The sequence below is a fragment of the Haemorhous mexicanus genome, chromosome Z (assembly GCF_027477595.1).
Source record: "Haemorhous mexicanus isolate bHaeMex1 chromosome Z, bHaeMex1.pri, whole genome shotgun sequence".
Lineage (NCBI taxonomy): Eukaryota > Metazoa > Chordata > Aves > Passeriformes > Fringillidae > Haemorhous > Haemorhous mexicanus.
The window spans coordinates 79,916,746-79,942,719 of record NC_082381.1 but is presented as its reverse complement, the minus strand read 5'-3'; the positions used below and the strand labels follow the sequence as shown (position 1 = coordinate 79,942,719).

General features: G+C 47.5%; 1 protein-coding gene across 2 annotated transcripts; it reads right to left on the bottom strand.

Annotated features, from left to right (window-relative positions):
* On the bottom strand, positions 1-25,956 carry LOC132341925 (unconventional myosin-VIIa-like). 2 transcript variants are annotated; one of them, XM_059874068.1, is made up of 30 exons: positions 25,806-25,956; positions 25,668-25,733; positions 25,463-25,593; positions 22,659-22,761; positions 19,977-20,079; positions 19,345-19,501; positions 18,907-19,009; positions 18,513-18,641; positions 17,219-17,327; positions 15,997-16,113; positions 15,459-15,559; positions 14,920-15,006; positions 14,683-14,748; positions 14,267-14,380; positions 13,227-13,338; positions 11,917-11,963; positions 11,551-11,616; positions 11,167-11,286; positions 10,196-10,281; positions 9,896-9,943; positions 8,333-8,380; positions 8,067-8,158; positions 6,751-6,882; positions 6,311-6,426; positions 5,786-5,985; positions 3,793-3,882; positions 2,790-2,955; positions 2,195-2,467; positions 1,904-1,977; positions 1-804 (listed from the first exon to the last, which is right to left on the bottom strand). In XM_059874068.1, the coding sequence occupies exons 1-29, from the start codon at positions 25,929-25,931 to the stop codon at positions 1,927-1,929; spliced, it is 3,159 nt and encodes a 1,052-aa protein (XP_059730051.1). In that variant the 5' UTR covers positions 25,932-25,956; the 3' UTR covers positions 1-804; positions 1,904-1,926. The 2 variants fall into 2 exon arrangements, with proteins under 2 accessions (XP_059730051.1, XP_059730052.1); XM_059874069.1 differs by lacking the exons at positions 1-804; positions 1,904-1,977 and having other exon boundaries at positions 2,324-2,462.
* Between the last annotated feature and the right edge of the window lie 18 nt (positions 25,957-25,974).

Here is a 25,974-nt window from a genome sequence, read left to right as displayed (position 1 = left end):
TTTTCCACACAGGCAAAAAAAAGGAGATTTATTTTAAAATGTAGGAAAAACAGAACAAGTAGTATGGTCCTTTACGTTCCAAGCCCTCTACCCACCGTCAGTGTAAAGCAGCACATTGTCCAGCCTGGACTTGTAGAAATTTCAGCCAGGATAAGTGAGAGGGTTTCACCAATGAGTCCCTGACTTTAGCTCTGGTTAAGGACTGTGGAGCAGTGTGCCAGCACACTGATGCAAGGGCAGTGAATCCCCTTTACAAGAAAGATCTTCTTGACCTTGTCCCAGTTTCTGTTCAAGTGCTCCTGCACTCAACAAAAAGGACACTTCAGTTTTGCTTTTTACTGCCCAAGCCCAACTTCCCTTGGCTCCCAGAGCAGCAGATACACAGGACCAAAACAGAGAATATTGAAAGAGAAAGAGGTAGGTAATCAGATATGTGTGACAGAACAGGTTGTTGGGAGATACCCAGTTTGTGACTATTCTCAGTGCCAGGTGAGGAGTCTCCAGGAACACCGAGGTACTGACACACAGCCTGTCAGGCACCGTGGGTCTGTGCAGAGTGTGACTGTTCCCATCCTCTCCCCTCCACCAGGATCAGACTGGTCCGGATGCTGCAGCCACAAAACACCTCAGTGCTGAGGAAAGTGAACTTCTGCATCAGCCCTGTCTGAAAGCACAGGGACAGCTGGGTGCAGCAAAGAAAAGTTAAAAAAAAAAAAAAAAAAAAGGCTGCTGTATCTCTGGATGTGCTCACTGGTAGGCAAGGCCCAACCACACTGGAAGACGACAGGTCTGAGCCTCTTGGACCTGGAAGACAGTCAAGAAACACGACTCACTGGAGGACACAAAAAGATTCCATTTAGGTATCCCAGTACAACAAACTTGCAGTTATCTATGCAGATCCCCGTGTTTTATCTTTCTTCTGCCTAACCTCTGACACAGGGAGCATCCCCCGGGTGCATCAATGAACAGGACACAGAGAAATGAAGCAATTAGGCTAAACACTTCAGGGAGAGGATTTTTTCAGCTATTGAAGAGTTCCTGTTTTTTTCAGCTATGAAGAGAAAGACAAAACAGGCCCCAGAGAAAAAGCTTTACTCCAGCATGATTTCCAGCATGGGAGCAGAACCATGCAGGAAACTTGGCAATCTTGGTGTGAGGCTGGAAGCCCTGCAGTGGGTCAGCAGCCAAAAGCATGGTCTTCTGATCCCTCTCCACGCTCAGCTGACACACACCAAGATTCTTCCAGAGGTGTACTACAGCACCACTACAGCTCCCAGCTGCCTTCCCAGCAGCTGAGTGGGGCAGGGCAGCTGCACATCCACCAGACACTTTGGATAAGGAAAACTCAGTCAAAAGGCCTCTTCTGACCCACGCCAGACCTGTCACACACCCACTGTATCACAATCTCAGTCACTAGCAGTGTTTCCACTGCTGAGACTTTGTTGAAAATCCTCTTTACAGCAACAAAGTTGCTGCCTTTTCCTCTGCTTTGAGCCTCACCTTCAGCTTGCTGCCTCTGCCACCCCGCAGGGCTCCCCACCGTCACTGCCTCCCCACCCCAGGAAGCCCCTGGAGCTGACTGCTATGGCATGCATTCCAGTAGCCCTCGTCCTTCCAGCCCCAGCCCTCCAACAAACTGTGAGCTCCCTCCAGCAGCCTGGCCACTGTACTGCAAGCACTCCGTGCACCACAGCTGCTGGCAACCCAAACTTAGGCTGATTTTCCCGGGTTTCCCTGGTCTCTGTGGAGTCCTGGGATGAAAGCTGGCTGCTGCTGCCTCTTTTTCCTGCTCTGCTTCCATGTAGCTTGTGGCCAAGAGATGCTACAGGTGGAACATGAAGGGAAGAGTTCCTTTGATTCTCCATTTCCCAGGAAAGAGCAATCGTGCACCGCCTCCTCTTACCTTGTCACCCAGGCTGTACATCCTCAGTGCAGTGAGCTCTTCTCTCTAGACATGTTCATGGGGCTGGAAGTGAACTGTGGTGAGAAGCAGAGAAACAGCATTGGCGGGGGAGCACAGGCTGACAAGGAATATTCCAAGGAATACAGTCTTGATCCCAAGACTGTCAAATAAAACCTATGACCCAGGAGCCAAGTGCTAGCTGTGGAACCCTCCTCTCTCCTGTCTCTGGGCAGGGAAATTCCATGTGTCCCAGAGGGACTGTGGCTTAGCAGAGGATATGCCCCAGCTCACCTGCTGGATTTCCTGCATTGCCAGGCGTATGGAAGAGCGGAGGCGAGGGAAGGCTCGTCGGCTGCCCTCTCCAGAGCTAGGCTTTGTTCTACTCTTCTCTGGGGTCTGCTGGTTTTGGAAATTCTTGGTGTTCCTGAACCATTGCAGAGCAGGTGTGCCGCTGGAAGGCATGGAGGTGCAGGACTGCTTCTCTGGAGGGGTCTCCCCCTTGTCTGCTGGTGAACTCAGCGTGAGGTTCTCCAGATTTTTGTAATTCAAGTTCTCACTACTATTCTGGAGAAAGGAGGAGTGGATTCAGCAGAGGTTTGCAGACCCTTCACACACACTGAACAGCACAACAAAGAGAAATACCCAGCTGTGTCCACTGCTGACATTCAGGGGGCAGTGGGGTGTCATCCACCTGCCAGTGCCTCTCCCCCATCCCAGGACTAGCAGTGTTTCCCAGCGCATGCAGAAGCAGCCAAGCTGCAGGGCCAAAATGGGACACCCCTCAACAGGAACACAAAAGAGATGCTGCTGCAGTGTCTCTAAGCACTCACTCAAGGCACAGTCCATGCCCCATCCTCCTTTCCCCCTGAAGACCCTGGGTGCTCACCTGCCCACAGGGGACAGTCAGTAATTCCATGAAGGGCTGGATGCCCACGCTCTGGTGGTAGCGCACCAGCTCGGTCAGCGAGGCGTGGGCCCGGTCCTCGCCCAGGATGACGTAGCGAGCGTTGGGCTGCTCCTGGATCATGTAGTGTCTGCAGCGCCCTTCGCCCCTGGGGAGAGGGATGGACAGACACAGTCATGACATGGGGGCCTCAGCCTGTCAGAACCTGGCTCCTGCTCCAGAAGCCAGTTGTGATCAGGATCCTCAGTAACAAGCACCCCACAGGGGCAGGAGATGTGCTGGGCACTAACTATGTGTGCTCATAGGTACTGCAATCTCCTTCCAACCTCGTTTGCCCTCTCGGCCACAGAGTACAGCCTAAGCAGGACCTCTACCCTTGGAGCCACAGCACCCCACCCACAAACAGGTCTGTTTTTTCAGTAAGAGACAGATTCTGCAGTATCCCATCTGCTGCTACAAACTTTGAGGCATCCACTACAGGAGAGGCTGAACATGATCCTCACTGGACTCCTCTGTGGAGCAGGCAATGTCCTCCAGTCAAGCAGTTTTATAGAATCACAGAATTCAAGAATTCAAGAATTCTGTGACTGTAGAATTCCAGGATCACAGAATTTCATGCAGTGCTCAGTTTCACAGAACCCCTTAGGATGGAAAAGCCTTTAAGATTCTCAAGTTCAACCCTTAACACAGCACTGCCAAGTCCACCATTAAACCATGTCCCCAAGTGCCACATCTGCACATCTTTCAAATACCTCCAGGGATGGTGACTCCAGTGCCCTGGGCAGCCTGTTCCTCTGCTTGACCTCCCTTTCTGTGAAGACATTCCTCCTGACATTCAGCCTGAACCTACCCTGTCACAGCTTGAGGCTGTGTCTTCTTGTCCTATTGCCAGCTGCCGGGAAGAAAAGGCTGACTCCCACCTAGCTACAGGCTCCTGCCAGGAGTTGTAGAGAGCAATAATACCTCCCCTGAGCCCATTACCTACCGGTATGTCAGGATGTAGCCTGGTCGGCTCTGGCTGATCCGAACAAGGAAGCAACCCAAAGGCTTGTCAATCAGCAAGTTTTCAGCTTCCCTGAAACCAGGAAAGAGTTTTTCAGCAGAGAGCCAGCAGCTGCCTAGCCACACTGCTGGGATTCATGTCCTATCTCACGTGCTAGCCCAGCGGCGTCCCAGGGAGCCCAGCATCTGCCTCATGTGCTCCTGGCTACAGAATAAGGTCTCATGACTCAGACTCAGTGGTGCAGGAGGCACTAACAGGCTGAGGAAGCACCATACTCTCAGCAAAACCTCTCCAAGCAGGGCTGCTCCAAACCTGCTCCAGCAGGTTTGATTGTGCAATAGCAAGAGCTGCCTTCCAGCACCAAGCAAGTCACAAAGCACCACTGAGATGAGAAATCTGTGCATGTGTGCACTTCTTATGGTCCAGGGATGAAGAAGTCAGGATGCTGTGGGGTACTGGGTAAACCCAGCACCTTGGAAAAACACCAGCTTGGATTATACCACTCCGGCTTTCATGAACTTCCTGCTGGAAGGAGGTCTACCCCTTCTCTGCCCAACAAAGCTCTGCTTTGTGCTTGTCATGTGCCTTGCTCCAGGCTAAAGGTGACTGCAAATCACCAGTGCAATTTGGGGTTGCCCTGGCTGCTCCATTTCATGAAGCTGAGCTTACACTGCTGTGTGAAAACTTAGGTCTGCTTAAGTACAAGTGTCGTTGGGAAGGATCTGCCACATTCTTCACTGTGCAGTGCTCACGGCTAGTCTATCCTTGAATTTAGACTGTTTTGCCTTCCAGACACTAATTCCTCTCCTACATTCTTTCATCTGTGGACAAAAGCATAATTACAGCTTAGGGCCTCAATAACTACCTTAAAAAATTAAAAAGAAATGCAGCCACCAGGGAGCTGTGAGCTTATGTAGTGTCCTTCACCAAGCTAATGTGCTTGGTAATGTCTCTGAGAAAATGTTCACACTGACAACCTGAAAAAATCCAAGAACATAGATCTAATAAAGCTGAAGGAGAATTGCAGCTTCAATAGAAAAAAAAGTTAGAAACTGGAGCAAGATGATGCGGGTGTTCAGATGGCAACAACACTGACAAAGAAATCCCACCAATTATGGCATATGGGCAGTTAACAAGTGTGGAGCACAGATCAATTTGCACACAGGTGAGACTATAATGCCATCCTGCTCCTGCTTGATCACTGGCAGAATCAGCACTTCTCTGATTAAGCCACTACTTGACTCAGAAAGCACTGCTTGACTCAGCCAAGAGAGAGAAGTGTGAGGCAGACCTGGTAGAAAATGTTCAAGCATTTAAACAAAGTCTTGCAAACAGCTCCATAAGAAAGAAGGGCTTAGTGGATATCTCTCCCAGACTAACTAGGAACAAATGCCACCTATGCTGCACCCTCCTTAGACAGAAGTATGAGCAAAAACCCTTCCTTTTCCTTATCAGAGGGCTTTGGTGGAGTTTTGCCATTGACTACTCACAAAAGCCCCTCTTAATACTATTTAAAGTAAAAGTAAGCTTCATTCTATATTCTCCTGCTGTAAATTACGGTCTTCTCCTGGCCTATACTGGAATACGAAAAACAGTCATAATGAATCAACCCAAAAATTCATCTCCATGTCCTTGCAAACGGTCCAGAACAGGGAAAGTTCAGCATGTGTATATTTCCTCTCTGATTGCTCAACAAGCCTCCCATCCCTACACAGGATCTGTATTTTGGGACCCAGTGGACTTATGTACTATGAGTTTCCGTGGTCTTTCCACGGACCTACATAAAGTTTCAGCATTTACAACCTGTGACAGGGACTCCCAAACTTTCCCGTAAGGGTCTGACATTCACAGATTAAAAGGGAAAAGTTATGCTGGTGACTCCCATTCCCATTCCACTTCCTTCCTGGCCAATCCAACCTACACAGTCCTAAGGACACATGGATTTCCACCTGGGGTGACTGTGCCAAGTACTCACCTCCGGCTGATCATGCCCTGCAGCCAGCTTGGAAAGGCCCCATCATCCTGCATGACCTTCTGGGCCTGTGTCTCTGTGAACCAGCGGAGAGTTGCTCCTCTCTTGAGTTTCCTCATTTTTGCTTCTTCCCCAGCCTGTTCCTCAGCTCCCACAGCAGGAGGAAGCACAGAAGGGTTCAAGAAGTTATCAAAAGGAGTGGACTGAAAGCAAGGAGAGAGGGAAAGTCAGCACAAAAGCAAAGTCAAAGGCAGAGGACATTTGAAGAGATCACTTCAGCAGGTGACCTCATTCCTGAGTCCCTTAAGAGAAGATCAGTCACCATCTACTGAAAGCTGCTTTCAGTTCCTCAAAGGTCATGACCATGCTTTTTATCTAACCACAGTAGGACAGACTCACACTTCTCATAATAATAATGACAGCATTCTCTTGGGACTGCATGCAGGAGAACGTGTGCATGCAGAAGGTGGATGGAGCAGGGAACCAGCACAGCTGGCTAAGGGCCCCCAGCAGAGCCAGTATTGCTACCTCTGTCAGCTTGCTGCGTGGCCGTGGCACTGGGGGCTGCTGTGACTGATCAGAAGGATGAGGACTAGACTGAGGGCGCCTCTTCCGTGGCATGGGGACTGGGAGGGAGTTTCTTTCTGCAACAAGAAGAAATAAGTAGGTGAACTCAAGCATCCAAGATCCATGGGACAGGCATAGGCTCTGCTGCATGGATTGTGTGGTAAAACCACAGCCTGGCCCTCCTTCCAGCACAGCCAGGCAAATTGCCTTTATTCCTGCTTCTACTCCCCACAGACAATGCCACACTTCCAAAGAGCAGAAACATCATCAGCTCCCTGCCCACCACACTGATGGAATTCCCATCCCAGGGCAGGCCTCCACGACCTGGAGCTTACAGCACTTGAAGGTGATCACCACACCAGTGGACATGCTCTGGCTCAGTGTGTGTGGGAACAACTCACCCTGGGCCTCCACTGCCAGTGCCAGCTGCTGGACTCTTTCTCTCTCTGCCTCCTCCTGTAGCCGCTGTGCTTGAGCTCTCAGCTCAGCCAACAGCTTTAGGAAGGTCTTCTTACATCTGAATCCCCTAAAAACTGTTCAGATAAAAGCTGTGGTTAGGAAAAAAAATACTGTTCATGCCTTTGTAATTCTCTCAGGGAAGAGCACTGGGTGATAGTCCATCCAGTACAAAGCCCTCAACACCTGAATCATGTTAATAATGAGCAATGGAAACTCTACTGTGAGCAGGCAGCCAAGACCCTGTGAGAACTGTCTTCTACTCTCTAAGCTGCCAGATCACAGATTTATAGAAATCAAATTACAGATCTAAGCTCTCATCTCCAATGCCCAGGGCACTAAATACCTAAAAAAGAAAGCCTCACAGAAGGGCCATCCATCTCTCTGTCCTTCCAGACACCATGAAGGAGACAGGATTTCCTTGATGCCAGCCCACAGGAAAACCTTTCCCATCAGCAGCCATTTGCAGGGCTCACCAGGAGAATTGCAGACATTGCGTGATCCCACCTACTCCACCAGTTATTAAAACACATGAAGTGTTTTTTAAGAAAGCTGCACCCTCTCATTTCCCACTACCCACACATCCTCCCCATAGATGACAGCAGCGCACAGCTTGTGACCATCTGATGTTTGTCACACTCTATGGTGCACAGCTGGAAGGTGCTCAGATGCTCCAGCAGTACAACAACCCATACAGAAGAGAAGTGCAACAGAAGGGGGCTAAGCAGGGTGACAGCAGCCTCCTCCTCCTCCTCCTCCTGGATGCACAGTCCTCATGTAGCCTGCGCAAAGGGAAGTACCAATCTGCCCACAGCCACTCTGAAGAGACCGGCTGCTAGAGCAGATGCTACGTGGAAAGGAAAGAAGAAAACCAACCCAAAATTTCACCCCTTTTCGCCTGTCTGAAAGCAGCAATGAGAACTGCTTCACTCATTTCCCTCTCTGCAGTTCAACACAACTCACAAACAATCCTTACTCCAGAGGACAGTGAGCCAGACTCCAGGATACAGCCAAATCATGTGCCTGCCCTGCTCAGCCCAGCTCTCCACATTTTCCCTTTCCAAGGCTGACACTAAGGGCTCTCTCTGACTCAGGATGAGCACTGGGAATATGGGCATTTGCAATGAGCACTGACTTCACAGGGCCTCGACACAGAGATGGCACCTGCCCTACCCTTCTGTCCTCTGCAAAGGTGGAGCAGGGACTACAGAAAAGGTTTTCCTTCCCCTGGTCTGAGATAAGCTCCTGTCCCAGTGCTCACCTTTCTGTATGATAACTGCTGCTCTTTCCAGTCGCTCCACATACTTTGCCAGCTGTTCCTGATGCCAATATTTAAAGAAAAGTCGAGACTTTCTGTGAAATTGGAAGAGAAGGATGCAGTGAGAAACACTGCCTAAACTTTTATCCATCATCCTTTGAAGAGCCCATTCCTAAAACCACAGAATTCTCCCTAAAGAGAACCAGGTGACAGCTTACACATGCAAAATCTTAGGCTTCCCATTCCCTACAGCAGTCATCCGCACCTACCCACAAATCCAGCCTTTCAGCTCTGTACTTTGCAGTATCTCCAAGCAGCTGAAAGAGACAAAAAAAGTGAAATAAATAATTTTCTACCCAAAGCAAACTACAATTTTTTTAGTTGCATAAAGGGGCAAAAAGTGCCTCAGCAATTCCCAGCAGTCAGTAAACTAGCTGTCAGTCTGCAATGCACCTTGAGGTACAGCTAGGATCACGTTTGGGAAGAACATCCGCAAAGGGGTTCCCAGAGGCAGATTTACTTCAGCTCCCTGGGAGGCAATTCTGAGAGCCTATTTTATTCTCAGAAGTGTTTTTTCTCATTCTGTTTCCAAGCCCTTTGGAGGACACAAGTTGCAAGGTCAGCACAGCAAGACTTCTGGGAGAAAGTCTGTTTTCCAATTCCAGTTCCATTTTGCAGACTCCAGTGATAAAATTTGGGTCACTCGGAAAGATTCCCTGACACTTGGAACTGAAAGCAGCTCTAGTTTCAACACACAGACAGCTTCCTCTCTCCCCTGCTAATTCAGGCTGTGAAATCATAGTGGCACTTTTTGCTAATATCTCACACAGGAAAGCAGAAGTGTTTTTCCTTCCATCTCAGCCAACTTGAACAGTACCACAATCCATATCCACAGGATTTCTTTTCTGAAATGCACTCCATGATTTTTGTGTCTCCAAACACACCACACCGCCTGTTTACAATAATCTCTCCCCCATCTATGACATTCTCTTGTGACCCCAGTTGGGTTTGAAATTCTGACTATTCAGAAGCATCAGGAAGTTCAAGGAAGCACTGTGAAGGCAGGAGGAGCTACTGCCAGGAGAGAATTGTTCCAGGAGATCATTCAAACCCTTTTCTTAAATGACTTAAAAAACCCCTCAGCTGGCTTCTTTACATATTCATTCTCACTATCAATCACAGTTGACACTAGCAGGAAGGAGAGGCTGGGAAAGTGGAGAAGAGGAGGTGGAGAGCTGCTGCCCTAGATGGAGGAAGGAAAACACTGGCAGGGTAAAATCCTGTTCCTCTGCAGAGCTGGAAGGATGTTTATGTGTGTAATAGTCGGGTTCTAAAAGTGCTGATGGCATATTTTGCCTGTACAGAGACAAAATTCTTGGTTTAGAAACATCTTCTCTAGCCTGGGAGACATTCAGTGCTGGCTGCCTGTTGAGCATTGTCTGCATCTTCTTCTCCCATGCAGCCATCAGGAAAAAGCCTGGAGAGGACCCTGGCAGCAGTACTCGAGTGCCTGCCATGCTGTGTTCAGTGGACACCCTTGACCACTATTGTCACCCCCAAATTAAATACATGGGTCAGTTTTCATTCCACAGCACAACAACACTTTACAGCAATTGAATTTAATTGCTACATAACAATTCACGAAACATTCAATTCTTCATGGTATCAAATGCTTCTTAAACATTAAATGTCCTTGCCTGTGATGTGTTTCCCATCACCATAAAAATCCCATCCTCTTTTTTCTGACCCTTTTAATCTGTTTCCTATGCTACTCTGAGTAAAAGCCTCTGAAAAACAAATTAGAGTGCACACAACAAAGTTAATGTTCCTACCTTTCTTTTGTGAGGGGGACACCAGGCTTAACTAGAAGAATTCCATATCTGTGGAAAACAAACCAATACAAACACATAAAAGCCACATCCTTGAAGGGCTGAGCTGACCCCTATCACCCTGACAGCAAACAACAACAAATCACTATCTTTCCCACTCAGCCTCCACAGCAAATAACCCCATGACCTCATACCACATGAACTTTGAAGAAACTCTTTCACCCATTGCCCATATCTGGTTAATTAATCAGGGTAATTTCCCAAATAATATCTAACAAGGAATATTCAGAGGTTTTAAAAGACCTTTCAGCAAATTCCTCAAAGGAGGGTCTCCAGGAGAAACCATCTCTTCGGATACGGATTGTCTCCAGCAGCCCATTGTACCGGAGCTGAAGCAGCACCACAAAGAGGATCAGAGAAACAAAGAGAAACAGATCATTACAACATCAGTTTTGCTCCTTTGCAGGCAGAAATTACTTCATTCAGCCCTAAACTTCTCCAGTTCAAAATGGAAAAGTTTTTTTCTGAAAACATTCCCTCGGTTAAGAACTGAAATTACCTCATCCTGTAACTCTGATGATTAACCGCTCTGAGTTGGAAGTTGGAAACCATGAAAACCAATGACTGAAATAACTTCACCTTCCAGCCATGGGCACTGCTTTGCTTCTGTCCCTTAGAGGACAGCTTCATATTTCCAAATCTGGACACAGAAGTACTCTGAGGCATGGATGAACTCCCTCTAAATCCTATCCTTTCTTATATACATTAAAGAGGATGCTGAGCTTTCTGAACTCTTCCAATCATTTTCAGTATTCTTTAAGGCATCTATACCTCAGACCTGACAGAATATCCAACTAAAATCATATCAGGGCATTTCAGATCCTATCAAAGCAATTCCATCTTGGTTTCTATTCAGAGTTGCCCTGGCTGATGAGTGAGAACAGTCTCCTCTGGGAAGCAATTTTTCTGCAGGACTGTCTGTACCAGTCCCATCCAGGGGGAGATACAAAGATGAATCCTAGCGCCTGACAAGCAGATCTCATTGCATTAATGAAAAAGAAATGAGAGAAATCTAAGACTGCAAAATCTGGACCTAGCAGTCTGTGTCAAAAAACAACCAAGCACTCAGAATCTTTACAGATATATAAAGTGAGGTCATTCCTTCTCTTGCAAGGGGAGACTCAACTGAGGCACCTTTCACAGCCTTTTGGTGGAATCTGCCCTCCCACTGAGATGTGGCAGAAGTCCCTGTAAAGAACACTGTTTTTGCTCACCTGCAGCAGCACCACCTGGTTGTCCAGCACACCTGGCTCCTTCTGGCTGTTGGGCTTTATGCAGCGCACAAAGTGTGGGTTGGCAGAATACATCCTCTCCATGAGCACCATCAGGGAATGCTGGCAAGGGCAGAGGAAGACCAATAGCACATCAAGCCAAAGCACTGCCACATGAGCAATATCCTGCAGCAAGAACTGTTTTCTCACCCCACAGCAACTCCCTGGGTTCTGGCAACAACTGGGCCATCTCCACCATGATCAGCCCTGCTTGGCCATCAGGAAAACCCCTGTCTACACAATGTCTGCTTTAACCATGCTTAGCACTCTGGAAGCAGTGCAGTGATATTTCATCTCACGGGGCACCTCAGGGCAGCAGTACCGTACCCGGAACTGAGCTCCAGCAGACTGCTTCCGTGTGCTGTTGAACTTGTCATCTGCTCCTGGCGTGACCTGAAACCAGACCAAAACCTAGGATCAGCCCCAGAAAGAAGTGCTTGATTGACAGGCAAAGAGCAGTGCTGGAAGGCAGATGGCAAAAAAGGAGGGAGAATGGATGTAATGGGAGGGAAGACAAGCTAAACATACAAATGGGAGAAGCAAGCAAAAAACATGGTAAAAACCAAAGGAGAAACTGATTGCTGTCTGCTGTTATTTTAAACCAACTTCTGCCTGCCCTTTTTCAGACAGTTTCTCAAATAATAATTATCAGGTAACATTTATCAGTTGTGATCTGGACCTGAAGAGCAATACCTTGGCTTTCACATGAGGCATCAGGGTCCCTGTCCTGGAGATAGTGGCTGGAAGAACAGAGACAATTAGTTGACTTTGTACCTTTGCAATGCACTAGGGCTAAACATTCAAACCTCACTTCACACACAAACCTCCTCACAAATACTGAATCACAGGATGTTCAGTTTCACCACATGGAACTACTGTATGAAGCACACAAGGCAGGCATTACTAATTTCTGCCACTGACAAGATATGACCATCAGGTTATTAAATAAACCTAGATGACTTTCAATAGAGTTATCATCAATGGGCATCTAACAGCGCAGAAAAAATGGCACAAGCAGCAAATGGGGAGCTCACTTACAGCACTCAGGAGGTTATTTAAAGTCAGATAGCTTATAACTAATTCAGTGACAGGATGAGAACTTTAATTTACTAAAGGATCTAGTAAGAGTCTTGTGCACCCTTGATGTCATGGCTTTATGTGAGTCATAAAATCACAGAATGAGGTTAGCAGTGTTCTCTGGAGGTCATCTGGACCAAACCCTTTGTTCAGCACCTAAAGCCATTGCCCAGACTGGACAACCAAACTGACAACAGGTTGTATCTGATGTTTACGAATTTTGAAAGAGCTAGGACTAGGCTAAGCAGCTTCAGCGACAGTGCAAAAATGGTAATGAAGAAAGATAGTCCTGAGCAGTAGCTGAAAAACACAGTGGAGAATAAAAATTAAATTCATCAGTTTCTTGTAAATCCCAGAAAGTGGCATGAACTGAATGGGACCAAAAAAATTACAAAATTTCTATACCAGAAGCACAATGGTCAGCCAGCCAATTTCTAAGGAAGTATCCACCTGGCCTTTCTCTAAATTTTTAATTTAATTAGAAGCCTTGGAGAATCTGAAGGCTTATTGATAACTGGAAAAGGGGAGTGTAGTGGTAGGTGAAAAATAATGCATGACCTGAGAGTTTTTTTAACAATTTGTGAAGTTCCATTTTTAGAATCTATGATCTTGACCAGCTTCATTTCTAGACAAGAACAGAGTGTGTAGAAAGGACCAGTGGAGACAGTCCTGCACTGGCCTTGGAGAAGACAGGAAGGCATCTGAGGGGTGGGTAATTCTCTGGAAGGGAATACAACCCGCCTTGCTTTCCATGGCAGGGAATAAACATGTTGCTCTGACAGCTCCAGTGCAGGCTGCAGCATTCCCAGAGTCCCCCTGGCACTGCTAGCTGTGAAACATACTCTGTGAAACACACAAGCCTCCTGCCCACACTTAACTCTTGCCAAGGTGGGCCCTGGCTCATGATGGAAGTGCAGAGGACTTGCCTGTGAACAGCACACTGAGCAAGGGGGTGACACTGTTGATGAAGAGGCCACGGACGGTGGCTGGCACGGTGTCTCTGTTCTTCTCTAGAAAGCCCCTGGCAGCATATTGTACCTGGGGAAAGGGCAGCAGTTCACTGAGGACAGCAGTAAAAGCCACTTCCACAGCCTGCTGGGAGCTGACCATGAGTTAAACTGTCTGTACTCTGGATCGCACATGAATTCTTTAAAAACACATGCACCCCATTCAGATGCCAGCCCTGAGGAACCAAACCATGCACGTTCCAGAGGCATCAGAACCACAGGAGTGCAGCATAACACGAAGACATCCACCGTTCACATGTTAAATGTTAATTTTTGTAATAATGAATGTCACGAATAATAACTTAGTCAACAATACTGAGATTAGATTACTAAACTGCAAGTTACAATCACCTGAATTCTCATATCTGCTCCTGTTCCAAAAATTATCTCAAATCAATTCAACTTAATGTGGAACAATGCTTTCAATACTGGTGGCAGTAAAGTTACATGCAATAATGCTAAATCTCAAGCTGCTTAGATACCAGTGAATGTGTAAATAACTGCCTCCACTTTCAAAACATTAATTACCTGCTGTTTACACAGTGTTCCCAGGTGTTAACAAAAAACCAGTCACTGCTATGCTCTGGAACCCATTAGGTAAAGAAAAAGCCTTTAGCCTGTCCTTTGGTGCTGCACGATGGATACAGCACTTGAATTTATAAGGTACTACTTTAGGACTAGTGTCCCAATAGAATGGTGATTAAAAGAATAGCAGATTCTTGTAAATCTGCTACAATTCTGAGAGGTAGTCCCACTTTCCTGAGGGGACTTCTTCTCTTCCTCTACCTTTCACATAAATCCTAGGGAATTCTAGGAGGCAATCCACGGGAACACATCACTTCTGTTAGTGTCATCCTCAGACCACACATTCCTTAACATCAAAGCCTTATTTGTCAAGCAACACTCCCACCCCCTCCAACATACAGTACAACAGCATTCTTCCTGCAAACAGTACATACTTTCCCAGCATAGTGAATGATGCTGAAGCCCAAAACACGGCCTCGGGCTGGCTGGAAGTGTAAATTCCCCTTAAAGCTGCTGTTTAGTTTATCCACAAATGTCTTATCAGTTGCCTGCAAGAGAGCAGATTTCATAAGCTGCAACAGAGGCCTGATGAGGACACACAGAATCAAAACAAAATGTTGGAAGTATCCTTGGCTATGCAATTGTTTTCTGCTGCACCTTCTCTCTGACTCTTCACAGGGATGCCAATGCCACTAGACTGCCTCTGATGAGGATGTCCTGTCTCATAAGTCACACATGGAGACATCTCTGCTCATCCTACACTCCAGCCCAAGAGCTTTCTTTGTAGCCCAGATATACATTGATAGATTAGCCCCCAGAATATTTTCCCTGCCTCCTGTCTCATGCATACCTGAGGGAATGCACTCTGCTCATCCAGAAGAGACAGCAGCCCAAGTGGCTTGGCCAGGAGCAGATTCTGCAGGAAAGAAGATGCATGGCACATACATAAAGCAGTGCAGGACATTCCCTCTCACCCTTTCCACCCTTTGCAGAGGTTCTTGCCAGGTGCATCTCCTCCCCAGAGAAAGAGCAAGACTTTTCTCTTGGCTGGATGGACCAGTTATAGTCTGTCAGTCCTCTCACTCACCAGAATAGGTTCATTATTGTTGAATGTGATGGTCTCCCAAGGCAGCCCTTCTTCCTTATAGGCAGCCTGCTCCAGCTGGAAAATGTGCTGAAATAAAGGAAAAAGAGGTTAAAGCACCCACCAGACTTGGCTAGACAAACCCTGACCATCTTCCTTCCTGCCCTGAACAAGAGGACGGGGGTGTGGCACTCCCAGCCACAGCATGAGAGGTCCAAGATGTAGCTGCTGCTCTCCATGGCTCTCTGTAACCCTGGCACTCACTGGTGCTGGTGCACAAAGCAGGAACACTTGTCAGAGTGTAAGTGTCCCTGCTATTACGACTTTAATTACTGCTTGATCTTTCTATCTCTGCCTTTCCTGTCCCAGTGGCTCCCTACCCAGCAGGGAAGGTTACTGCTCTTTATCTTGCTTCAGTATTCACTGTTTCTGTCCTTACAGGCAACAGATATGTTTTTTGCCAAGCTCTCCTGCATGCACCAGCTGGAGCAGTGTTCTGCTTTCTCTGCAACACAAGGTGAGGTCACCCCCAGCAGACTTACATGGTTGAAGAAATGCTGCAGCTGCTCATTGGCCAAGTTTATGCAAAGCTGTTCAAAACGATTCACTGGAAAGTTTTCAAACCCAAAAATATCCAAGATGCCTAAAAAAAGGGAAGAAGAGCACATTGTGGAGCCTGCAGCCCATCCCTGCAGATTCCTGTGTACACCAACACACAACTAAATCTCTTATCACACAGCTCTTGTGGCACAGGGAAAATGCATCCAAGAGAGACACCAGTGGCAGCTCTTCCACAGCTTGGAGAGTTAGTTAAAAGAAGACCCACTCCAGCTTGGCTTCTCTGCTAAGTCAGAGTGCCCCAGAACAGCCTCACAGTTACTTCAGATCAACTGACTGCTCAGAGCTGAATAAAGCCCTACAGACTTCATACTGCTGACTCTTATCTCTGGCAGGATCACTGTTTTGCCAATGCATCCCAGCACACAAGCTCTGTGAAACCTCATGCTGTGCCTTGTGCTTCGATGTGGCTGAGGGATGCACATTTAAGAAATGAACAGGAGCAAGGCAGGCAGAACTCACCTATCTCCCTCAGTTCCACGTCAGGATCCACATTCTCAGCCAGCAGCTCATTGATCTTGCAAACAATCCAGCCAAACACTCGGCCATAGGCCACCTTTGCAATGGAGTCCCGAGCATCTGCACAGAGGGAACAGCAGCAGCTCACTGGCAGGAGGGCAGGGCACACAACACAAGCTGGCTCAACACATCCACCTCTAGCAACAATGGCTACATGAAGCCACTTTAAAGACCAGATAAACATTGGATTGCCCCCATCCTTTGCGAGTGGGAGCTGTAAAAACAGCTCTTTAATTTTAAAATCTTCACAAGGTTTCTACAAGATCAGCCATGCCATACCAGGGCACTTTTGAGTCACTCCACTTTTTAGAATATCCAGAGACTCGTTTTCCCCTCTGAAGATACAGTAAGTATGGATCCCCTCACTGCTAAACCAAGGGAGAAGCTCCCAATTTTACTTGGAAAATTGGATGGTTCTCTTCCTTCTAGCCCATAGTTGCTAAGTGTTTAAATGCTGTAGTCAAGAAAAGGACACAATTGATGGAAAGCTTGCTGACATTCTAAGGAGACCACATTAACATGACTTATGATTAGAGATGGATAGTTTATTGTCTAGAGAAGTTTGTAAAACAGAACTAGCTAATCCCATTTCATTTTCATTTTCTTCTTTCATTTATTTGAAGCAATAATCTCTTTTTAAAATTATCTTTTAAAGTACTATAATTTATATGAACCTTTTGGTACAGATTATTTTAGATTATTTTCTTGTTTTATTGAAAGGGAAAATACCACCTTGTGCTTGCTATTTTACTCTTTTCACTCCATTTCTGACTGTGATATCTTGTTGTTCTGGTGGTTGTTTCTCCATCTATTACCTAGAGCTCTGCACACTGCCAGCACTCTGCAACAGGAGCCTTCCCCTGTTTTGCACAAATACTCAGAGTTTCTTTCTGGGCTGGATTGAGGCAGAAAGCAAAGCTAATTCCTTGGTTTCTCATTTAATCTCTGCAGTCTCCTGGAGACCAAACAAAAGCAGCATTCATGGCCTTCCATGTCAGTAAGCGACTAAACAGATAAACACTGACATACTTCCCTCTGTGTGAGAGGAATGAAGGGGCACAGAAGGACATCTTTGTTCCCAACGAGCTGCACATGTGTGGGGATACCCTTCCATCAAAATCCAGTCTTTCTAGCCAGCACATCTGCAATTCATTGTGTTTCCTACCTTCTGCCTGCTGCTGGGTGTGAAAGCGCTGGATCTGCTCGCCTCGGGTCACTGATGTTGTACAAGTCAGGCATTTTAACAGCTCATCTTCCTGGACTCCAAACTGACCCTGGGAAACAGGAAAGAGATGAGGACAGTCAGTTGTAAACCCTTACTCTGTTCATGAGGATTGTGTCTGTCTGTGTGTAACGGGATCATGAATCAGGCTCAGGCCTCTGAGCCCCACTGTAGGGTGAGTGCTGCTGCTGGCATCAGAGTCAGATGTGGGCTCTGACCCACTCCACCCCCACAGCGACCAGCCTACACATCCCCTCTCAAACACTCTTTGTTTTGCTCTTCCAGGGCTGCCACCTTTGACCTTCTTTGGGAGCCACGCCAGTCCCTGCTGAGCGGCTTGATGACTTATTGAACAGCACCACACGGAGGTGACTGTGCAGGTGCTGAAGCATCTGAGCTTCAGAGTCACAGGAACCCGCACGAGAGGCAGGAAACAAAGCAAACGCAGACACATGGAACCCCTCCGTGATTTAACAGGAATTCCCCTCCTGTGGGCAAGAAATGTGGAGCAGGCTTTCAGAAATGAGATAAAAAGAAGTTGGCTGCAGTACAGACATAGGTGGTATTTTCAGGTATGGTGTAGGAGGGAAACAAGCAAAGAGATGGGAGTGAAACCGAAGAGCAAGGGTGCTGGGATTTCAAACAGGTCAAAATGAAAAGAAATAGAAAGAGGAGAAGTATGTTACTTTTTTCTGTCCTGTGGTGTTAACAAAGCAGGATAACTTCTCCATCCCATATAACAAAAAATGGAATGGTCCTGGGAAATACATACTTCTTAATCTGTGATAATTTAATACAAAATAACAGAAAGCTTAATTCAAGATAGCTAACAAAAAATTACAGCACTTAGGTTGGTATCCTTGGACAAAATCTGATGAAAACACAGAACGAAAATGCAGATATTGCACACTTGAACTTCTCCAAGGCATCAACAAACTCACTAACATAAAACATTTAGTTTTATAAAGCTTGTGTTTTATGAAGTCAGCAAGGTATATGCTGACTATGTAAGACGAGAAACAGAAGCAGAGATGCATCTCTCTGGGTATGAATAGCAGTGAACACAAATGCTGTCATGGGGTCAAACTGTACATTTCCAAAAAAAACCTTGTTCTTTAGAAACCTTCACATTTTGAGGCAGAAAACATCCTCTGGCAGGAACAGCTGCTGCAGTCACACAGCCAGTGGGGAAGAGCATAATACCCATAAGGTTTCATCAAAATTTCTTGTGACTCACCGCTGCAGCCTTCAGCCATCCCTGGGAGGCCTCACTGACCTTCACAGACCCATTGCTCTCCTCAGGCTCAAAGGTCACATTGCCCAGAGACAATACACCAGCCAAGATAGCCTGCATGTCCACTTGCTCCTAAAACACAAAAGCAAGGTGACTGAAAAACTTACTAGCATGTAGCATGTATAACACAGACCACCCAGAAGTTGGAGAGGTTAAGGGAAGAGGCACAGGCAACCTGTGGGAAAAAGCTCTCCACCAAGTCTGGCAGACTCAGGTTGTCTGAAAGTAACATGGAAAATCTAGAGAAAGAAACAGGTCTGAGCTTCAAGAGAACAGCTAGAAAGAAACCCTGTGCCTGCAGGAAGCACAGATGGAAATGAACCGCCCCAGGACTAACCTGTTCTTGGAAGCCCACCATGTCAAGGGCATTGCAAACCTCTTGGTATTTGTGCTTCCAGTGTTCAGCTACTTCCTGTGTACCAAATCGTCCACTTATGTACCTGAGAAAGTGCACATCCCATAAAAACTGTCACACAATCAACACCGCAACTCAGTCATCCCTGATGGGAACAAAGCAGATCACCAGAAGGGGAAAGAAACTTTTCCAAGGTAGTGCAGCAGAGACCCCTGGCCTCCCAGCTTCCATGATGGACTGTGTCTCTTCACATAGCTCCAGATAGCTCAGATAGCTCAGCTCTTCACATAGCTTCAGATCCCACTCCAGCTCCTGCTCACCCCCAGATAAAACCCCAGGGCAGAGGTAAAACCTCCGTTATGCTGTTTTCCCCTTCACCACCCATCACAAATACTAAACTAGGGTCTGCCTTTGACGCACCTGTAGAGTGAAGGATCCAATAACCCATACATCTCCTTCTGCTCTGCAGACAGTCCAGCAAACATGTAGTAGAAGATGTGGAAATTCCTCTCCCCAGTATCTTGTCGTACCACCCGCGACTTCTCTAACAGGTACTCGCTCAGCTTTGCACCTTGCACTGCACACAAAAAGGTGACAGGGTGGGGAACTTCACGCTGGGGTACATGAAGCTGCCTGGGCTGTCCCACATCTCTTCTTTGGTGCCAGGACTACAGAATTGTCTAAATTATCTTTCTTGAGTGCAAGACCCTCTAGGCTGCCCAGTACACTGGAAATGGGCTTCTCCATGCTTCCTGTGGTCTTAGAGATTTCTGTTCCCCTCTTTCAGCAGAAACAAAGGCTTCTGGCACCACAGAGTATTACTGACCCTTAGTCTGCACTCTCACCCTCATATCCTTGCTCCCACTCTGTCCAAATCCAGGCCTAATCCAACCTGGATCCTATCCAACAGTGGTTGCTGTGAGATTTTACTTAATTGCACACCCTTCCTACAGGGAGGCACGTGCCAAAATTTTACCCTCAAGTTTTGACTACTCAGTCCACTCCCTCCACTTCCTAACCACCCCCAGGCTAGTAATTGCCCTTGACTTTACCTGTATTTTTCTGGAAACGCAGCTGTATGTATTTTCCAAAGCGGCTGCTGTTGTCATTCATCACTGTCTGGGCATTGCCAAAAGCTTCAAGCAATGGATTCACCTAAAACAAGTGAAGAAACAGAACAACCATTCTTCAGATTAATCAATCCAATCAAACTTGGAAAAATTTATCTTTGCATTTTCTACTCAGAGATCAGCTGGAAAAGGAACCACTCCATGAATATGGATGAGCACCTATTTTATCTCTGCCTGGATAAAGAAATTCAAAGAGGCAAATATCACAAAGACTAAGCAATGTGAGATTAACAATGATCAGTACAATTGAACTGCTGGGATCTTAGTAAGATCATCAAGTTCATTTGTTAGAAGGCAAATAGGTTGGTACAACCTATTTCCACACAGTACCTGCTGTCACTAGATAATTTGAGTGCTATACAACAGCAGTAAACAAAGTCACCATGGCACTCAGTTAACTAAGTATGACAGCTTAGCTATTGAAATTTGTAGACATAAGGACAGCGTATTATAAAGAAATTAACAAGAGAAGAAAGACTTAAATTTAAAGAAATTAAAGAAAGACTGCCTGTCAGCTGGAAGAACAATGCCTCAGAGTAGATGCTGGACATCCTGTTGAACAAAGCTTTAAGGTATGGTGGTAATCCCCCAAAGGTCTAGCTTTAGTCCTTGGATATATCTACAGGAACCAAATAAGATGCATATTATTTCTTCACTGTCACATCTAGGCTTTCCAAGGGCAGCTCATCTGGGTTGAAGTGAGTTATTTCCAGGGAAAGAAGTGCAAGCCAGCTCTAGGCACTCTGCAAGCACAGCTCTCCTGCCTGTAGAAGCTGCTCAGGTCAAAAGCAGCTTGGCAGTGCGGCCCAAGCCAGCTCTAAGCAGAGACAGCAGGCGTATCAATGCCACATTCCCACAACCCAGCACAGGCATTCACCTTGGATCCACCATGGATGACACCACACTGAATTAATTCACCATTCCAGGGCCCAAAGCACAGCACAGGGCATTGGGTTTATGTGTCAATATACTGGTTGCAGGAGGAGCTAAAGCTGGTTTCTGTGAGGAGATGTCAGACACTTTCCCTATGTCCAACAGACCCAATGCCAGACAACAGAGCCATGCAGACCTGCCACTGGCCAAGGCTGAGCCCACCACTGACAGTGGCAGTGCCTCTGGGATAAAATCTGCTGCACACCCACAGAAGGGAGAGAAGAGTGGGAATGTGTGAGAGGAACAGCTCTGCAGGAGCTGAAGGAGGAGGGGCAGGAGCTGCTCCAGGAGCCAGAGCAGAGATTCCCCTGCAGCCCCTGGTGCAGCCCTTGGTGAGGCAGCTGTGCCCCTGCAGCACAGGGAGGTCCAGGGGGGAGCAGAGATCACCTGCAGCCCCTGGAGGAGCCACACTGGAGCAGGTGGGTGTGCCTGAAGGAGGCTGTGACCCCGTGGGAAGCCTGTGCTGGAGCAGGCTCCTGGCAGGACTGTGGAGAGGAGCCCGTGCTGGAGCAGGTTTGCTGATAGGACTTGTGACCCTGTGGGGGCCCACACTGAAGCACCCTGCTCCTGAAGGACTGTCTCCTGTGGGAGGGACCCCATGCTGGAGGAGGGGAAGAACATGAGGAAGAAGACAGCAGCACAGATAAACTGTGATGAACTGACTTCAACACCCATCCCCTATCTGCCTGTGCTGCTGGAGGGAAGAAGGTAGAGAAACTGGGAGTCAAGTTCTGCCTAGGGCGAAGGGAGGAGTTGGGGAAGGTGTCTCAAGATTTGTTCCCATTTCTCATCACCCTACTCTGACATTAATGGCAAGAAATTATATTAATTTTCCCTAAGATGAGCCATTTTTTCTGTGATGGTAGTTGCTGAGTGATCTCACAGTCCTTATCTCAACTGACGAGCTTTTGTTATGTTTTTCTACCCCTGTCCACTTAAGGAGGGGGAGTGACAGAGTGGCTTGGTGGGCACTGGTTGAAGTTAACCTACCACACAGAAAAAGACCTCTATGTTTCTACAGGAAATCTGAAAAGACAGACTTTAAAATGAAGCAGTCCAAGAACTCACTCTTGTTAATCTATCACATGGAAGGTTTAAAGTATGATTTGTTTAAAAAAAACCTCACAACTCCCTGGGGAGAAATTCAAGTGGAAATATTTCAGACCAAAGAGTCAATTATGTTTCAAAATGAGCTAGCAAAGATATATGAAAAGAGCAAGCATGGCAGTTAGCCAGCTAGCAGGTATGTGCCTCACAGTATAAGTAGCCAAGGATGGGTTACTAAAGAGTGTGGGAATTCTTCATCCCTCTGTACCATTAAATCAAGATCTCATTTTTTTAATGAAAGTGGCATGTTCTACCTTTTTCTACCTCAAACAGGAAATTATTAAGAAAAACGCCACCAATCTCTTGTAAAAGAGAACATGATAAATGATTGCAATGGTTTTCTCTAATTTAAGAATCATCTACAGCAAACAGAATTACTGACCTACTAACCCTTCTAATTTGTGGCCAGCTATCTCACCATTCTTATCCAATATTTTCTTATGTCTTATGTGTGGCTCCCTGATTTCCATTGGTGATTCACCAGCAGGCTTCCTAAGCCTAATTCAAGTTGTCTTGCAGCAGTTTTGCTTCTGCACCTTCAAGCACCATCCTGCAACGACCTACCTGAAGTATCTGCTGCTCCAGCTGTGAGTTGCCTTTGCATAGGTTCATGATGTGCTGCAACAACAACTTTGTACTCTCTGTTTTCCCAGCACCACTCTCTCCACTGCCAAGAAAAAGCAAAATAAATTCCATCAGCCTTAAAGTATAGTTGTTCAGCCCCTTATGGCTCAAGTGCTCCATCACTTGAGAGTGCTCTGCAAGAGTTTCACAATTTTTTCAGCAAAATCACCTGTGTGAGTAAAAACTCATGTGCCACAGCTTTACACGTGAACCATGAGGTTCTTCATAAAGGAACTTCTCCCCCTCTGCAAGGGAGTAGATACACCCCAAGCTCTCGCATCTGGATGGGATGTATCAGACAGATAATTTGCTCTGCTTCAAAAGCCATCTGGTACATCAGCTTCCTTGCATATGCTGGAGCCAACAACTTCCTCTTTCTCCAGAGAGAGTTGCCCTATCTACATCACACCCATACCTGGATACTGATCATGAGATGCTGTGGCAGTCTCAGATCTCAAGCACTTCACACATCCATGTGGCAGACAGCTGGGAATGCAGGTGCAGAGCTGCCCACACTCCCACAGTGCCAGCAGTGCACGTCACTCTGCTGTCACACATCCACGGTACCTCCGCCTCCAAGTCAAACAACCAGCTCTTGGAAAGTGCAGTCTCCCCTGTCCTGGGAGAGGGAATGTACAATCCGCGAGACAACATGTCCTTAAATGACAACATCACACCAGCCGAGAACTTCAGCATGTGCATGGAAAAAAAAAATAAACGCAGGAAATGCTGGAGGCATACTTGAGGGCAGGTCCCCATTTCCTTTAAGCTGACCTTTGAGCGTGTGGTGTGGCTTTACTGCTTCTTAGCTGCCAGTGGCTTTGCGCTTGGTATCAAGTATGTGTCACAGGTGGCTAAAAACCTCAAGCAGGTCCCTGATCTCAAGAACAGGTCAGACCAGCACCATTCAAGTACATACAAACAAAAAAGGACCATTTTGCCAGTTGAGAACATGCCATCCAGTGCCCCTGCTCAGTACGTCAGGTTTATTTTTATTTTTCAGTAATTCCTCCACAAAAAAAAAAAACCCAACAGCACTTCCATGGCTCAGTCTTGACCTTAGACCCTCCAACAAGCACATCACCTTCACAAGGCAAGCACAGCAGGTGTGTAACCGCCCCCAGCTCTGAAGGAATGCCAAGTCATCTTCAGGTGACCCAGGCACTGCACTGCAGCACATGCAGGCTATGACTAATGTCCTTTGGCAATGGGAAGGCAAGAGGAGCCAGTAGAATTTGTGGCTGAAGACAATTTGGTAGCAATGAACACTTATGATCTGGCAGCAGCTGCTTCATCCAACATCACCTCTGAAGGATGATCCAGACCTCCCAGACTCAGCTGGAGACACCAAAGAGAACACCAGGGACAGCAGATCCTGGTGTGTTTCTGTGGTGTTTTGGTGAACTGTGATCTAACAAGAGAGACCTCATCTTCCCTGTTCACCCCAACTGTGCTCATGTAGGAAGACTTGTTAATTAGTGTTTCACCACCCACAGAGAGAAAACCACAAACTTCCTGTGACAGCAGCACACAGACCAGGTAAAAGGACAGGAGTATATCAGACTCATCTCTGAACTGCTGGGAGAAAACAACCAGACCACTGATCACAAATTCTCACAGGTTACTGTTTCTTGCCTTCGACATCCCAGGAGAAATACAATGACTGTTCTCTATCCCCCAAAGCCCCACCAGCAGTGCCTCTTGCACCCACTGACCCCATGGTCACCACTTGTGGAGAGTACTTCATGTAAAGCACAGGCACCAATGGCCTGAAGGCTGCAGAAATGAGTGGGGCTCAAGTGCCCTCAAAGCCAGCTCCCAGTCCCACCAAAACACTCAGCAGTGATTCAGCAGTTGACTTCCACACCACATAGACCGAAAGTACTGATAAAATGATCAGAAGGCAAATACAAAGGAGCACTAAATCAAACAAGTTGGCAAGTAGCATTTTAAGTGAGATGACACTTAAACTGTTCTCTACAACACCCATCTGTAGAGAAGAGGTAGTTAAAGTTTCAAGGCTTTCTCCTTGCTGTTCAGTGCTTTCTCTGCTAAGTAACGATGCTAGTCGATGTTGTTTAAGGCTTTCCCTGCTAAGTAACACTACATGCTGTGCTGCAGAGTTCCAGCAGAACAAGAGTGACAAAATGGAGTAAAATGTTTGTGATACTATTAGGCTCTTTGGTTAAAATAACCACTTTTCCCTGACTTCTAGAGCACAGAACTGCCCACGACTTTAAGATCCTCCCTGACCAGACCCCCAAAGGTCTTAGAGCAGAAAAGCATGTTTTAATACTTCCTGCTCTTTGCTTACACTTGGGAAGCTCCACTTTGTGAAAACTGGTTCCTTCCATTATCATCCTTCCAACTTTTACTACAGCTTTTACCGTGGAAGTTGTGTTGCCAGAGCAGAGCACTCAACGTCTTTTTCCAGAGCAGGATTCCAGTGGCTGGTTCCCCACCAGAAGTGAATCCAGCATCTTTACTGTTGTAAAGATTGCTGGCCGAGCTGCTCCAGGAAAGCCAGATTTGTCTGCCCACACGTTCTCACGATGTGCCCGCTAATCTGTCTCGAAAGCGGCCGGGATGAAGGATGTCTTGCCAGCAGCGCAGACGGATTTTGACTCACCAACAGAACTGGAGAAGTGCTTCACAAGAACCCTGGGCAGGGAGATCCCAGAGAGAGCTCGGGGGCCACCCCCGGCCCCCGCCGGCCCCGGGACCCCCGGCCGCCCGCCGCTCACCTGATGAGGATGCACTGGTTGCGGGGTCCTCCGCCCCCGCGGCCCAGCATGGCGTGGTAGGCGCGGCTGGCCACGGCGAAGATGTGGGGCGGCAGCTCGTCGGTCTGGAGGCGCCGGTACCGCTCGGAGACCTGCGGGGAAGCGGCGGCGGAGAAGGGTGAGCGGCCGGGGGGCGGCGGGGCGCGGCGGGGGGCGCGGCGCTCACCTCTCTCCCGTAGAGCGGCAGCGGCTGGAAGGGGTTCATGGCGACGAGGATGTCTCCGATGCCGGTCTGTGGGGACGGGACAGCCGGTCAGCAGAGCGCCCGCCGCCGCCGCCCCCCGCCCCGGCCCCCGGCACTCACGTAGATGTGCTGCTGCAGGAAGCGCTCCCGCAGCCCGGCCAGCAGCGCCGCCTCGTCCAACTCGGCCAGCGCCGCCAGGTCCCCGGCCGCGCCGGGCGGGGGGCCACGCTGCCCCAGCGGCACCATCGCTGCTCTCCGCGGCCGCCCTGCCCTGCCCGGCCCGGCCCGG

Bases quoted from the DNA above. Each gene is read 5' to 3' on its own strand.
- LOC132341925 (XM_059874068.1), bottom strand. From the start codon at position 25,931: ATGGTGCCGCTGGGGCAGCGTGGCCCCCCGCCCGGCGCGGCCGGGGAC. The intron at 19,010-19,344 runs GTGCGTCAAAGG...GCACTTTCTCAG, and splicing joins TTGGATCCTTCACTCTACAG to GTACATAAGTGGACGATTTG. The intron at 10,282-11,166 runs GTGAGCAAAAAC...GTGCTGCTTCAG, and splicing joins ACCAGGTGGTGCTGCTGCAG to CTCCGGTACAATGGGCTGCT.